The sequence below is a fragment of the Rhea pennata genome, chromosome 4 (genome assembly GCF_028389875.1).
Source record: "Rhea pennata isolate bPtePen1 chromosome 4, bPtePen1.pri, whole genome shotgun sequence".
In the NCBI taxonomy this organism is placed as follows: domain Eukaryota; kingdom Metazoa; phylum Chordata; class Aves; order Rheiformes; family Rheidae; genus Rhea; species Rhea pennata.
This window is the reverse complement of record NC_084666.1, coordinates 12,632,460-12,648,726: the sequence shown is the minus strand read 5'-3', so window position 1 is coordinate 12,648,726 and position 16,267 is coordinate 12,632,460. Positions and strand designations below refer to the sequence as shown.

Genomic DNA, 16,267 nt, shown 5'->3' with positions numbered 1-16,267 from the left:
TTGCTTCTGCTTTTCTAACTGTTCTTGAAAGGGAGAGAAACTGCCGTGATCTGCCACATTGCTGTAAAGTAGCAGAAAGCGCTAAGAGTAGTGCAAGAGTAGAAATGTAGTCAGAAAGCTATAAAATGCAGCAAGCACTGTTACTAAAAGTTGTCTGCAGCCCACAAATACTGTGCAAGAAATGAGATCTGTACCAGAGATCCATGGCTTTATTTTGGATCTATCTATCTATCTATCTATCTATTTATTATCTATATTTTTACTTGCATTTGCCTAAACCCCTCAAACAACTGAATTTCCAATTCTAGAGTTCCATTAAAATCTTTCTTTTTTAGGTATTGCAGAGTACGATGGCCATGGTGTTAGTATTGATAACAACCACTTTCTGAGGAATCTGGGAAGTCAGTGAAGAAAGAATGCTCGGGGATGTTTGTGTCAGGGCAATGAAAGTGAATGACATACATTTCTTAGGTATATTTGACCAGCACCGTTATCAGATGTTCATAAATTTCTAGCACACCACTGTGAAGTACTTTTGCCATCTCCATTGACATATTTTGGGGACTAGCTCAAGGTACTGTGGGAGAATTTAAGATGAAATAGATTAAAATGACTAAAACAGTAGGAGGATGGACTAGGACATCTATAGGTGGCTCTATAAATCTGTCTTTAAATAGAAAAATCTGGTGAATCTAATTCACTTCCATTGCCATTTAACTACGTTTGGTGTCCCTGACCAACAGTGTGAGCTGTGCAAGAATCAGACCCTTGATCTTTTCTCTATTGCTGTTGTGCTTCAAGCATCTCTTCATTTATAGGCAACCTGAGCACTTTCACTAGGGCAGCACCATGTATGAACTATTGGCTACTGTCCAACCTGTAAAACACTTGTTAATTATGGAGTCCCATTGAAATGAAATGTCTGCTCGGTGAAACAGAGCTCTGCTCTTATAAACGTTGCACAGAGTAGAGAGACCCAAAACCAGCTTTTAATTTTCTGTGGAATGATTCCTCTAGTTCTTTTGATCAGTTCATTAATGGTGATGAGATGAAGTACAGTTCTGGTTAGCAGGATTGCTATTTAGTTTGAAAAGATCTTGTAAACCATAGGACAGTGCTGTAGAATCTGTAAAATAAATAGCTGACCTATATTTTTTCAGATACTGAGTTAAAATTCACTGGTATAATTGAAATAGTCATCAGCCCTGCTGGCAGCTTTCTTAGATTGCAATACGAATCTGCTAATACTGTTTAAGAATTCAAACATGGCTGATTATGGCTTTGTTTTGCCTACTAAGCCATTTTCTGAAATGCAAAATAGGGTATTTAAATTAATTTAGCACTCAGATTGGAGAAGAGAATATTCAAATCTGTTTCTCAGAGCTATAACTCAGAGTAAGAGACCAATCCTGCAGTGTAATTGAGGTATCTTGCTACATATGACTGATACCCAATGCAGTTTGCAATTACCTGACAGCTATTCATTTGAGGTATGCTGGATAAAAAGTAGCTTTTGGATTTGGTGGCTGCATGCCCTAGATGAACTACTACTAGCAAACAGTATTGTGAGTGCACTCTTCATTTCTTAAAAGTCTTTAACATTGAGGACAGATGATGAGGAACAGATATAGCTTATTTGGAAGGTGCTTCGTAGATCCTTCAGTAGAGATTAAGTTCAAAGCTGGGCGGTTGAGAGTAACTCAAAATGATATTTATTACAATAACTGGTTTTAAATCAAGAATGAAACATCTGGCATCTCCCCTGGCAGAGAGTGGCTCCGATGGACATCACTGAAAATCATTTGAATTAAAAATGGTGGAGTTAGAGGATGTACAGGGATGAGAAATGTCGACTTAATAAATTCAGGATTCATTCCTAGGTACTGCATGGATTTACGGAAATAGCAAATAATATAGGAGTATTATCCTTTGATATTTTATTTTTCAGTTTGATGGGCCAAATATTCATTCTTGTGTCTCAAAAGAAAACTGCTTGGTTCAATTTTGTGGCCTAAGAATTTCTGTTGCTTCAAAAACCACTGGCCGAAATTTTTTCCCTAATAATTGAAGCCAATAGAGGCTTGCTCCCAGGAGTGAAGTTTCTTTCTTTTTCCTCTCTAATTGCAAGCACCAACAAAAAAATGTAGTAGGACACTAACAATAGAATAAATAGCTGACCTGATGGAGCATGCTTGGGCTGCAGCCAGGAATCTCATCAGCAGAGAACTCTCTCCTTTGGGAAATGGTTCTTTCTCTTGCCTTTGTAGTCCTGTAGTAATCTATTTAAAAGTAAGAGATTTCATTAGTTTTTTCTGTGTTTTAAACCAAGCCTTAGTTTTTATAGCATTTTCTCATCAAACTCCAACAAAGTGCAATAAGGAAGAGTGGCCTGGTAGGTTATGGCTCTTTTGAGAACAGGAGAGAGTAATACTATTTATGAATTATGGATTATTATTTATGTGACTCATTGGTTTTGCTTTTTCTTATATCAGTATAAATCCAGGAACGAATGTCATGAATTTATTTGGCTTAGATCACTCTTGTGAGACTGATATCATAGCTCACTTTTGCAAAAAGTGTTATATCTCAGACAGCGTGTAGAGAACACACATGGCCAGGAATTTGGTGCTTGCATGATCTCCAGGGTACAAAGATCCAAACTCTGAACTATTACTTTAATGTAGAATCAGCAGATTAATTATCTGGATAATCAAAGTGAATGCCTACAACTGCTGTTTGCTAAGGATTTCATCTGGTGGTCAGGAGCAGAGGAAGTGCTAGCTAAATAAAAGCAGGCTCCAAACTGTTGGAGACTGATGTTGACCCTGCCTTAAAGAAAGCTAACAGCTGTGCAAGGAACCAGAGGTTCTTCCAAGGACAGCCCTCCCTAGGGCTCCTATGGTGACTGGGGTACAGGAGGGACTAATGTGGACTGGCAGAAAGTGAAGGAAGTCTGTTTCAAGTGATCTAAATATAAAACACGGTAGTAAGCTCAGTACACAAGTTGTGGACTAAAGCTTTACATCAGATAACCACTGAATTTGTCAGATGTTGAACTTAGAGCATGTGTTTCTTACTGACTCTTCTGTTAGATTAAAGATGTTTGGTGGATTAAATTTAGTTATGTGTATTTTGTTGCTTTTCGGTACCTAGATGAATAACTTGCACAGCACAGGGCTGATTCTTGAAGAAAAAAATGTGGTGTTTCTAGGAATGAAATATGACAGACGTTGAAGTTGCTTTTCTGATCTTGCAGAGAAGGTCACAGCTCCTTTTCTGTCTGGAATTGCTATTTGGGTAATGACATTCACTTGTCATGGTTTAACACTTTGGATTAAAAAAAAAAAAAGAAAAATTTGTGTCAGTAGATGTCAGATTCCTAAATTTAAATTGGGAAACTGGCTTCTTCTGCTGAGGAAGTCATTCAAACGGCTTGGGGGCTGTCATTTGGTAGGTGGCTTTACGTAACTGTTCCAACTCCAGAGTTCCTGTGAAGCAGGCAAGCTTTTACATAGTCACCAGGTTTACAGAAAACTTTGAGTGCTGTAACCACTGTCTTCAGAAAAAGGGGAAAAAAGAGAATCAGTCTAAAAATAAATAAAAGTTTTCTGCTAAGAAGTGAAAATGATTTGGAATGCATTTCCTCAGATGTTCACAAAAGTCACATCTGCAGTCACCAGAATAGTGCTGCCCATGAGCTACTTCTATTTCTTATATTAGTTTATGTGTATAAATATATTTATTGTCATTGTCTTTTTAGGTGATCCTGATCCTTACCAAGTATTATCATACCGACATGGGAAAAGTGCTGGAAAGCTCATTGTGGAGGTAGGTTCTCTGCTTTTTCTTATGTCTTGCTTTTTTAGTGTCCCTGTTGCCTGAATGGATCTGTTTCTTTTCCCTTTTGAGACTGCTCCTGAGCTGAGCTGATAGCTTATTGGTGCTAATGTAGCAAGGTTAGCCTGATTCTCATCAGTTCTTGCTCTTTTTCTTCCTTAGATGAGCTACAGTTGAATAAGAAAGATCTTGAAAAGAGATTTAATGTTTTATGCTGTAGAAACAAACAGTAATAGAGCACGAAGTATCTTTCTGATCCCACGTTACAGGAAGCTGTTTCCTTTCTTGGAATTTTTTCATTGAAAGTTACTTAAAGACTTTGAAATATTAACTGTGTTGGGCTGTGTCTGTTGGGAGTTTTTGCTGCTGTTGTGTTCTATATTGAAGTTAGTAAATAATCCTGATCTGGAAGGAGTCGTGATTTTCTGGATGAAATACAATGCCAGTGCAGGTTATATTTTGTCTTATGATAACTGGGAACATGCAGTAATTCAAATCAGATTTTGAAATTGTTTTTCATTTCCTCAGGATTCATGAATAAGGATATCAATATGCTATGGCCTGTGTGTATACAAATTGCATGCTTAGATGTCTATCAGCACAAAAACAGAGCTGATGTAAGCCTATGTTATACTGGTTCAGTGTCATGGATCAGGATGAATGTTTTCCCATCACATTCTTTTTCTACACAAATATACATATTTTAAGCTTGTCAATAGGAGACATATTACTATAATTACTATCTGCTGTTGGCCTGTTGAGAATGTCATGTTTTTCAAGGTAAATGATTAAAAGACACCTAGTTTGCAAAGATGTCTGTGCTTGAATGCATACAGAATTATATATGTGAACCTATTTGAAGTTGTTTTAAGTGCTTCAGTATTGAATGACAGTTTGTAAATCAGACACCTAAAATCTTTGTCCTTTGATGTGTTCATTTTGTTTTGCTAGATAGACTTTGTGTGCTCTAATTTTCTGTATATCTGTATAAATCTTCCTCCACAACTTTTGCTAGACCTAGTATGTACGCTTTAAACGTGAAAATATTTCATGAATATCAGTGCTGTTGCTCTGATGTTCGTTATGCCAGTTTTACTTGGTTATCTGTAGCAGTAGAAGTATTCTTGAAACGTTCTGCCTCAGCATCTAAATAGTCAGCACCTAAATTTAATGAGTCTGTGTAAATTTATTATGTAGCACATAAGCTTCGGGTCTAGAAACAAATGGGTTGTATGATGTCTCGTGGCCTAGATACTTGTGACCTCCATAGTTTCCCAAAAGCTTATAAGGGGATCCAGCCTTCAGCTGTACATGCCAGAACTTACGCAGAGACCGCCCGAGAGAAGGGGCGGGTGGCAGAACAGGGAGTGAGAGATGGCTGTGCCCGGGACGCGCTGCACAGCTGCCTGGTTCCTTGCGTTGCCTTGGGCTTGTTGGGCTTCGCATAGCACCAGCGTATCTTTGCAGTACCTTGTGCTGCTGTAGCAACTTGTGGTTGCTACAGCCTAGCCAAGTAGAGCGCTTCATGCAGCTCAAGGATATTTTTGAATAAAAAACGTTGAGTCATAAAAAGGGGTTGTGTGTAAGAGAGACCAGCATCAAATACAGTGCTTAGTACTGGTTCAGATCGGCCTTTAGGGCTATGACAGTTCGTTTGTAATTTTCCTTTAAACTTACAGGATGGGAAAATAATTGCACATTTGTTTCTACTTTAAGTTTTGCCCAACATCTTGTGCAAAGAAGACAACCAAATGGAAATTTGGATACTCTCATAATTGCGGAAGCACACATTGCCTTCCTGTTATATGCTCCTGGCCTGTACAGCATATGCAATGTGTTACAAGTTTTGCTAACCACACTTCAATGTAATCCCTCATAGAAATGTTTTAAGCTTACGCAGTTGGACTCTGTTCTTTCAAAATGAACATAAAACAGGCTTTGGATAATACTGCTTTCTTTTGAGAACGTAAACACTTTAAGCAAGGTCATTCAGACCTTGCTGACAGCTGGTGTGAATAAGCACTAATGTGAACTGCATTTGAATAAAATTGGTGCTAGTGTGTGTGCATAGGAAAACAAGGCTCTTTTACCCACAGATAATAGATTTACCAGGTGCTTTGGCTGTTTAGAAAATGAGGATGAAAAACTTGGAAAAAAACCCCAAATGCTTAAAAGCACTTGGACCAGGGGTTGTTCTTGCTCCATGCCGAGATATCTTCTGCTTCCTCCGTCTTCCTCCATTCCTAATTAAAAGCTGCACGTGCAGTTGTTGAATTGGAGGAGGCCTCTCTCTGCATGGTAGTTAGAAGGATTGGTGGTGAGCAGGTAGGGAAGCTGCATGGGTCTGGGTAAAATAATTCGGTGTAATTTGGTGAAGATGCACCAAAAGATGCATTTGTTATGAAGCCATGTTGTTTTGCTCACGTTGGCAGCACACCCGGAAGATAAAATGCATATTTTATTTTTTCTGACTTATTCTTTCTTTTTTGCATTCCTCATTTGCATCGGAACGAATACACAATAAAACAGATGCGGAAAATTTTATGGGAGAGTTTGTCAGCAGATGAAAGGCATGAATCTCTGCGAGGTTTCTGTGCCCTGACGGGAATGGATGCTGTCCTGCTACTTCCTGAATGAGTCCAATGTTTTCCTCTTCCTCGCTTGCCTGCTCTCTAAATGAGCATAAACATGCTTTATAACCCAATCTGTGTCCACCAGGTTAATTTTTCGGTGTTGTTATTCTCCTGCTTTTATTTTGCCAATCAAGAAGTATTACCACAGCGTGGCACTTATTTATATATTTATTTATTTATAAGCTTTTGCTTCTTGAAAAGCCATCTTTCCTTTCTTCCTCTGAAATGTTTCCTCTTCATCTTTCTCTCTCTTTTTCTCCCATCACTCAAATTAGTTACTTTTCCCTTGCCTTTCCTGGCTTAGTGGAGCAGGGGATGAGAAGGGAGAGGTGGCTCGCTGGTCGGACGATGGCTAGTTGTGCTGCAGGGCCTTGGAGTTGCAGCCCTGCCTTAGAGAGTGTTGGGGTGGAGCGGGGCAGAAAAACTGCAGTTTGTGGTAAAGTTACAGCACTGGAATGGGGGTTCATACAAAGCCAGATTTTACAGATAGATCTAGGTGATGATCTGTGCCTTTATAGAGCTTTTTAAATTTATGTAAGTAATTTAAGCCTGCCCACATGGGCGAGGGTACAGAGTTGGGAAACCTAAGTTTTAATTACCTTGGAATCTTACCATTGTCTAATAAACACCGAAAATGGTGCGAGATAGTGACCGTGTTAGCAACCTTTTACTAGTAGCAGTCATTTCTGGTTCCACTGAAGAGTTGGAGGTATAAGTGAAAGTGTGCAAGTAGTTAGGAAATGCCAATGTGTGTTTGTGTAGTGAGCTCCTTCTGATACTTTGTTAATGTAGTTAACAAATTAGTTAAGGAATTGTTAAGGTAAGGGTAAAAAAAGTGCCTGTTCGCATACATTTTATGGACCAGTTTGTGCATAAATAGTTGCACGTATTTTACATTGTATACATGCATACATTGTGTGCATGCAGGTTTAGATAAATGTATATGAACCTTAGAATCAAATATTCTAGCTCTGAATTGGTAGCTTCTAAGAAATTAATACTAATACTTGTCTGCAGATCTGTGTTAATTAATCATAATAATATGTCTTGGAAATAGGTAAATATTATTATCACCATCTTATAAATGGGATAAATGAGATGTTAAATGATTGCTGAATCCAATAACTCGGTACTGTACAGCCATGGAAATGACTTCCAGCCCTGTGCTTGCGCTGGCTGAGAGTCCTGTTTCTGACATGAATGTAGCCTTTCCCTTCTTAACTTGATCTAGGCAATAAATAATAGATGCTGCTGCTGATTGCTAATAAAGTTTTGATTGCCTATTATCAAGTTGTAATGATAGGGTAGTGCTGACGCCACTTGCTGTGTAATTGCCGTTGTTCCCGATGGCATCCCCGTGTTGCTGCAGCTTTGCCACAGCAAAACAAGCTGCATTATTTTCTGTTAACTCCTCTCAGCACTGCATGCCGAGCCCTAGGTAGGCCAGTTTCCGGAGATGTTGGGATACTCTCCTATATCCCGCATGCTGTCAATGAGTAACGGCTGAATGAAGGAACAGACTGCTTGGCCTACTTGAATGTGGTTGAATATACTACCTGAATATAGTGAGACTCCTTATTCCAAAGGCAGCCCAGAGAGGCAGGGAAATCGCCATGCTGGGCTGGGAACCTGGGAGATCCGAGGACAGTGCTGGGCAGCTCGAGGTGAGAGCGCGCGTGTGTGTCTCACTGCCAGCGTGGGACGTGGCAGATCTCGGTGAGTCAGAAAACTCCCTTGCTTTGGAGGCACAGCTGCTTGTATTTGCATCCACAAAAAGCCACGGATTCTGGGCAGGACCCAGTTGTGTCAACCCCTTGACTGTCAGTAGTGATCAATGCACAGTGACTGCGGTGGTGCTTTGGACGTTTACAGAAAGGTGTATGCCTACACTAAGGTTGAAATTCAGACCGTAAAGAGCAGAAGATTCTTAAAGTTGTGCAATGAATGAAATAATGCTCAGGAAAGCAAGATTTCCAACTGCACCTGCCCCGTGTGACTCACAGCGAGTGAAAAAAAGTATGGGCATTTGCTTCCAAAGTGTTTGAGTTTATGGGTGAAAATTAATTTGGAAAGCAAAGCAAAAAGACTAATATAGTCTGGTGCCCAGTGAAATACTTTCTGACGGTGAAGTGCTTCCTAATAAGCGAGCAGCAGTATTTTGCAAGGTCCTGCACTTCCAGATGGTCTTACATTGTGGTTCTGCTTTGAAAAGTGACTTTGTAGAAATGGCCCCAAGGGATCAAGTTACTGAGTCTGTGATTTCCATATCAAATTTGCTCTTTTTCCAAGTAAAAACAAAAAGAAGTGGCTTTCTAATTAGTAGCCCAGCAAACTCAGCTTGGGAGCTAATGTCTAACTGTGCTGTGTCTGGCTAATGCATCATTCCCAGTAATACGGATTCTGCAATCAAAATACTGCCCACCTGTGCAATGCTTTTGTCATCCTGTTATAGTCTTGTTTACACGTGTTCCACTGTGAAATGGGTTTGGGCGATAGAGTTAAAAAGGCAGTCCTACAATTACAATATTTTTTTTTATTATTGAACAACAGATCTTTATGAACTCTTTGATCATATTTCCATATTCATCTAATAGCATTAAAAAGACTGTCATTATCTTTGCTGCAATTTCTGTCTTGCTAATGCTCTACAGTTTGTCATTATGTATCAAATAGTGCAGGAGAGCTACTATTTTAAATTTATTTGGGGTATTCAAAATTGGGTTGTGAAGCTCCTGTTAGAAACCAAATGTAGTAGATTTCCATCTACAGGTAATATTTTATTATGGTTGTTTGGTTAAAAAAAGTACATTAAAGCCTAAAGAGGAGAAGAGAACGTATCTTGACTGCCTTTGAATGTGCAAGATATTAGAGAAATGATTATTGATGCCTTTAGTAGGCAGCTGTATTGATCTGGAGCTGCAAAGGGTGCTCATGGCTCTGTTACAATGTTCTTCTGTGGTGGGTACTCTACTGGACATGTGACCCATTTCTTCCCATGGCAAAGACGTAGAAATGCCTACTGTCCATAGACCCCTCTGAACAAGGTAGCCTTTAAAGGGCTGTCCATGGGGGCCTGGGCTCTCTGCATAAGGAGACCCTTTCAAATCTTGCGTTACCAGAATGTGCACAGCTCTGAACTGAAATAAAAACGTCCCATAAACAGCTTAAAGCTACCAAAGAAATCTGTCCAAAATTCTTTACCAAACAATTATCATTCATAGATGAGAGTGTTATTTCGTAACCGCTCTTCCCAGTCATTGACAGCTTGGAGCAGTGATGATGGTGGCAGCTATGTCCAATGTTTACTTGTTTCTACACTGCAGTTTGTGAATGCACAAAGAGCGGATGACATACAGATTGAGATCCATTTGGAAAGCTATGATTTATATGTTAGGAAAAGGCTCTTGCTTGCAGTGTACTTGTGCTTACACTTGTGCTCCTGCTGGTTGCAGCACTGCTGCTGAGCGTGTTAAATGGATCTTGCCACATACGGTTGTTATTCCTTTACAGGGTGAATTTTTTGTTTTTGTTTTTGTTTCCTCCCCTTTGCTTCTGGAGAAGATGTTAAATCATTGTGAGACTTCATTGTTGAGTCAGTGTCTTAAGAAAGTACTCGCATGTTTAAACTGCTGTGTGACTCCTGCTGCATTGGTCGAGCCCTTTGAACCTAAGAATTTCAGTTTGCTTTAATTAGAGCTGATACCTTAAAAAAATTGCATAGGCCCTGGGCTGTGTGGGAATTGGCCCATGGTGCCAGCAGGCAGGTGCTTGCTTTGAGTGGATTCCACATGGCTGGGACAGATGATAATAGGCTGTGTGATCTTTCTGCCCCAAAGCTGGTCCAGGTCAGCAGTGACGGTAAGTTCAGAAAAGCCACTTTGCTGCCTTTTCCTCAGCTGTATTGTAGAACGGTATCTTATTTCACAAGCCTCCCTGTAAGAAATTATCATCTTTTTCGCTAGCCTCAGCAGACAAGTTTAAGATGAGGAGCAGAGAAAAAATGTCCTTCTATGCATTAAGGATCTATGAGGTTTGTGAATTTTGTGTGGGGGGGTGTTTTCTCTCCCTACCAGTGTTCTCAAAATAAGACTGGGAAGCTTGCACTGGCACTGTCCACAGTCCAACTCCTGTATGGTCAAACTGACAACAGCAATCTTAGGGCTCTCACTGTGGCATGATTCCTCTAGACTAAATTCGTGTAAGAAATAGCTGAGCTATCATTTGTTAGCAAATCGGAAGTTCTTTGCTGCACTGGCATCCATTAACTCCCACTGTCCGCAGGCCAGCTCGGCAGGGGGGTGTTGGGCCCGTAACCTAGGGGCGGGTGGACTGACACTATATATATAAAGCAATGGGGTTTTTTTCCCCCACTCTACAAAACAGAGTAAAGAAGAAACCACAGACGAAAGCAGCTAGTTTCATTGCTTTCACATTTTTGTGGTGATGATGAACTATAAAAACCTGAACAGACTATATTTTAACAAGCTGATAAAGGGCAGAGGCCTTGTCATAGGGGAGCATCTAGGCAGGTGGATAGGAGACTGTGATCAGAAACTAGCGATGTTGCTGGCTCCACCTTCAGCTGACTGCAGGACCTTGCTTGCAGAACCTGCTCTTTCCCTGCTGGCGTCCTTGCGGTCTTTGCTTGGCATGTGCATTGCAAGAGAAATCATTGGGAGAAGTGATTGTACAAGAGCAACAGGACGCCAGCCGGCGCTGGGGCCGTAGCGCTGCTATAACGCAGAGCGTGAAGGAGCTGTGAAGCTTAGGGACATCTTGTGCTTTGTCTCCTTAGAGCTCTTGGCTTGAGCCTGAGGAAGAAAGTCCATCAGAGAGCACTGACACAGTGAGACCCACCTGAAAACACTTACTGTAGTCTCACTGCGGGGCAGCTGGTGACTGTGCAGAGGGCAGCAACGTGCCTTTTCTCAGCTGCTGTTTGAAAATGCTGTTTTGCAAACCCCCATTGCTCCTCTTAGTGTTGGGCACCTTGTGTCCTTCCTGTGGTACGTGGCAGGCGAGCGGCTTTGCTTACCTCTGTAGGACGTGCAGTCCACTCTACTGTATCCCTTGCTAGCTGACGGCAAATTAATGTGGTTGTTGGAGCTGAATGAGTGAACAGCTACATAGGTAATTATGCAGAATGGTATAGAAAAATGTACTGTTAATGTTTTATTCACTTATTATCCCTGCAGTACAGAATGTATTTTTCAACATGAAAATAACTAAAGTGATATTTCCCACATAACTTGTTTATTAGAGACTTTGTAACATCAGACAGCTTTTTCTGCTTTAATTTTGATAGGAATTGGAAAAATTAAAGCTACGTACAGGCCAGTTTTTAACAAGTAAATATAATCCTATGTGCAAAAGAGTTTGCAGAGGGATATACACTGATTAAACATATCTTACAGCAAGATTTAAATGTCTTGATACTTTTTGATGTTCCTTGATATGGAAGTTTAGTCAAGACAAAGTTTTTTCTTTCCTTTCTCTGCCCTCTCGTGTTGACAAGATGAGTGGTTGGTCAACTGGCACTCTGTTCCAAACACTTTTTTTCTTTTTTGTTTTTATTCATACGTATTTTTTTTTATCCCCTCCGTTTTTCTTCTGGTCCCCTTCTTTCCACTTTAGCATCATTTCCTTCTATCCCATATTGAGCAGGGGTAGTAACTGATTTTGCTTTAGCAAATAGCAATTCTTGAGCTAAATCTCAAAAAGACATTCCAGACTGTCACCAGACCTCCCTCCTACTGACCTTTTCTCGCAAGTTCTTGTCCTGCCTCTTCCATGGGGCTTTCTGGCTCATGCGGTCTTGATTTTTCCAGTCAAGACTGAAGAAGCTGCTCATGGGTGAGGTGTAAGTGCTTACAAAACCTTTCTGTATTTTTGCCTAACCTGTCAGCTGCAGCTGTGTCAGGTTGTCTCGTGGAGATGTTCCAGGGCCGATGTCCTTCCGATGACGGCGCTCCTCCCTGTCCAGTGCTTTGGCAGACTGAAGGTTGTTCTGCTGCCTATGAGCAGGTTTAATCCCAATTTTGTGCCATAGGATCAGAAATTATGACTGCAGTTTGAGAAAAAGCCCTTGATACTGACTGTTTGTTGAAAAGCATGCTAGCATTAGTGTTTTTTTTTTTTTTTTTTTTTTTTTTCCCCAAATCTGGCGTGTATTTTCTTTGCCAAGTGGATATTGTTTTCCTTGAAGAAGGTGTGTGCAGGTCAAATGACACCCTGTGATAAAAAGACATTGCCTCACCAGTGACATACAGCTTACCTCTGGGCAAAAGCTGGGGGAACAAACAGAGCAGATCTACAATGAAACGTGCTTTCTTAATGTCAAAAGGACTAACAGTTCAGTCAGCCTCTCTCAAAAAGAGTCTACATAGTTAAACGTTTTGATAGCAAGTCTTTCAAGCTCTCCCTTCTGGCAGGCAGAGGAAGTATAGTCGTGCTTTCCGTAGGATTCAGATAGTATCCTGTAACACCGATCCATGGGATTGCTGTGCTGAACGCTTCGACCTAAAATGTTAACACGTGGGAGAGAAAATGGTTTTAAATTCTACTCTCTTCCCAGAATTTTGGAGACTTATCACTGTTTTATCTTAATTCTTACCATATGTGGTCCATGAATTAATTTCATAATGTCTCCATGGGATACAGTATATATTGGAAAATGTGATTAAAAAATGAAATTGTACTGTAGTGAAGTAAATTGTCTAGTCTGAGGTTTTTCTACCTTGCCTTTACCCCTAGGCAGTGTCTATGCTAAATACTGGTCTTGTATTGCAGTATTTTTTTAATTTGCTTCTTCTTCAACCTGCCTTATAAAAGCAGAATAACAGTAATATTTTACTTTCTATCCATATTTAAAAATAATAAAAAGCAAAATATACAGTTGGTGAGGTTTTTTTGTGTGTGATGATTTCGGGTGTGTAACATTTAAACTCTCGGTGCCATTTTGGTGCATTTTGCAGCTCAGCTCAGACCACAGCTCGCTGTGTGCCCTGCTCGCTGCTGGTGGGAGGCACACGCTGGCAAAATACGCGTCTGCACTGTGAGAGGGCAGCGCTTCCTGGCAAAGGGCAGAAGCCTACAGTGAAAAATCTCAAGCCTTGGCTATCTATAGGGCCTCAGGTGAATTTGTAAATTTGTCTGTGTTCCAGAGAGTAAAGCATCCCAGAAGCACATTTAAATAAAATAAAAGAAGGAATGAAAGTTAATCAGTTAAAGATCAGAAAAGTGTGTTGCAAGCGTGTTGTATAAAGCACGCTTCCTTTGTTCCTGTCCCAGTGTTTCCTTAGTAGGTCACAATTAGAGAAGACCTTGACTGCTTGCGTCAATGTGCTTCTGGTACGCCGTCTCTTGCTGTGCACTGACATGGGAAACACCGAGCCGAGTTTCCAAAAACTTTACAGTGATTGTTGGACTGAGCATCTCAAAAGGCACGTTAACATTTGTAAAATACTTTAATAAGTATGTTTGAGTAAATCTTTTTTCCTCCTGGTTTCTGTGTTATGTGGAAGTCTTCACTTTGGTACTTCCAGATGCTTAAGCTTTAATGAAGATTTTAACATTCCATCTTGGGAATGAATACAAATTGATATTATTGTAATAATCATTATTATTTCTTTTTTCTGTAGCATATTTGGTAGGGCTGTGAATAGGGGACACATGCATAGATTCAGGGAATAATTTAGGTTGTAAGAAAGTTTTGGAGGTCATCTAGCCCATCCTCCTGCTCAAGCAGGGCTCCAGCTTCAGAAGACCATCAAGTTTTAAAAATCTCTGAGGCTGGAAATCCCACAGATTTGCTGGGTGACCTGTGCTCATGCTTCTCCACTCTTTGTGCAGGGTTATGTCAACTGGAATACTCCATCCTGCAACGTGTGCCTGTTGTCTTTTCATCATGTGCCCTGAGATGAACCTGGTCCTGCCTTATTTATAAATCCCCTTTAGGAACTGGAGGACTGAAATTAGATCTCCCAGTAGCCCCCCTTCCCTGGGAAAGCCAACTAACCAAAGCCAGCTCTTTCAACCTTTCCTGGCATGTCCGTTGCTTCAGATGCTTCACCAGGCTAGTGACCCTCCATTGGACTTGCTCCTGGTTGCTGATCTCTCTCTTCTACTACGTGACACAAAATGGGGCACACTTAGTCTACCCCATTTGTGGAAGTGGGGTAATGCATGTGGAGTTCTCTCCCTCTCCCCCCCTTAAAATAGACTGTGCCTGCATATAGGTACCTAGATAATCTGAATATGCAGATAAGTGTGAAAAATCCCTTAATGTCCATATTATTGACACAGGAGATTTAGTTCTGTCAAAATTACTTTGGAAGCTAAGGCACTTCCTTACCTCTGGAAGAAGATAACATTGGTCTTGTTTGCATTGAACCTCTAAGCATAAGGGCAGTGGGGACGCCAGCATTAACTGTTTGTCCTCACTTCTGTTATGCAATATAAATTCTTGATGGCTTTTGATTTAGTTGCTTGTGCATTATTTATGACATCTCTTGGCTGCAACTACTGTAATCCACGAAGCAAAGCCAAGCCTATTGTTCCTACTCATAGAACTGTAGTTTGTCATGGAGCAGCTCCCAGGAAATCAGACACTATGTGCTGGAATTGGTTGTAAGATGGGCTTTTCCAAGTAAAGTGTTAGACTGAATGACAGGTTTAAATATGTTTTTTTTTTCCTTCTGAAGACTTGTCTACCACAGATACACATTATTGTGTCCACAAATGTTAGGAAGATTAATTTTGCCAAGAAAGAAAGGAAAAAGATATGCTTTTCACGGTCCTTCATTTAGAAGAGAGTTCTTTTAAGTCAGAATATTGAAATATGCAAAGCAGACTTTTTAGAAGAAGATTTCATGTAGTAATCCCAGGATACAGGTAAGCTACAGTCTTATTCTGGGAATGGACTTCATACAGCAGTTTTCACGACTATTGGATTTGCAGAGTTTTGGACAATTTGGGATCATCTTTAACTTTACTCCAGAAAAAATTGCTGATTGCTTTAATAAATACTCGATTATGCAAGAAGAGGTGCAGCATTAATTTGGTGAATTTCTTACCTGTTAGTATCTTCCTGTCGAGGCTGGACTCTTTGTGGAATACTTGACAGATACAAGTTAACTGGGAACAATGCAAAGGAAATGGGATGAAATTCAGCATTGCGTTGGAAGTTGTAGTATACAATAGCTACCCCCAAATCTATGGATTTACCGCGAGAGCGCTCTTCTCGCTGGGACATTGTACGACTAGAGATGGGAAAGAAGATTGATTTGTTCCATCAAAGATTGTTCCCTGAAACATGTTACTTTGCCTTAGTGTTTTAGTAAGAGAAAAGTTAAAGAATGAAGATTCAAACCTTTTATCTCTTACGGCTTTGTTCTGTTTTAAATCTGTATGTTCTCTTTGACTGGCTAATTTGGAGGGGTGATTATTAGGAGACTCTAGTCTACTGTCTTTTGCAGGTGGAAAAGCAAAGTGAATTACTATGTATTACACATTTAAAAAGTAGGTGTCTGGATGATACTAAAGCAGATCCGAGACCAGACAAGGGTTCTTCTGATTTTTGTTCTGCTCTATGAATTGCTTCACATTCAATATTTAATTTTCCTTTGCACTCTCTCTGTAAAATTCATATGAAAATTTACATGAAAAGTGCCAGCTGTTCTTGCTGTCTTTTTCATACTGAGGAAGATTTCCCAGTCAGCAAATCATTAAATGTTTTCACTACAACAGTTGCTCCAAAGGAAGCAACTGCACATTGTCACCCCTGGGGATGTGCTAAC

At 40.2% G+C, this 16,267-nt stretch overlaps 1 protein-coding gene across 1 annotated transcript in view; it reads left to right on the top strand.

Annotated features, from left to right (window-relative positions):
- SORCS2 (sortilin related VPS10 domain containing receptor 2) overlaps window positions 1–16,267 on the top strand; it is a 541,923-nt gene that overhangs the window by 176,536 nt on the left and 349,120 nt on the right. Inside the window, exon 2 of the mRNA XM_062575300.1 lies at window positions 3,761–3,828. Within this exon, the coding sequence (XP_062431284.1) occupies window positions 3,761–3,828 (68 nt within the window). The remainder of the gene's footprint in view (window positions 1–3,760; window positions 3,829–16,267) is intronic.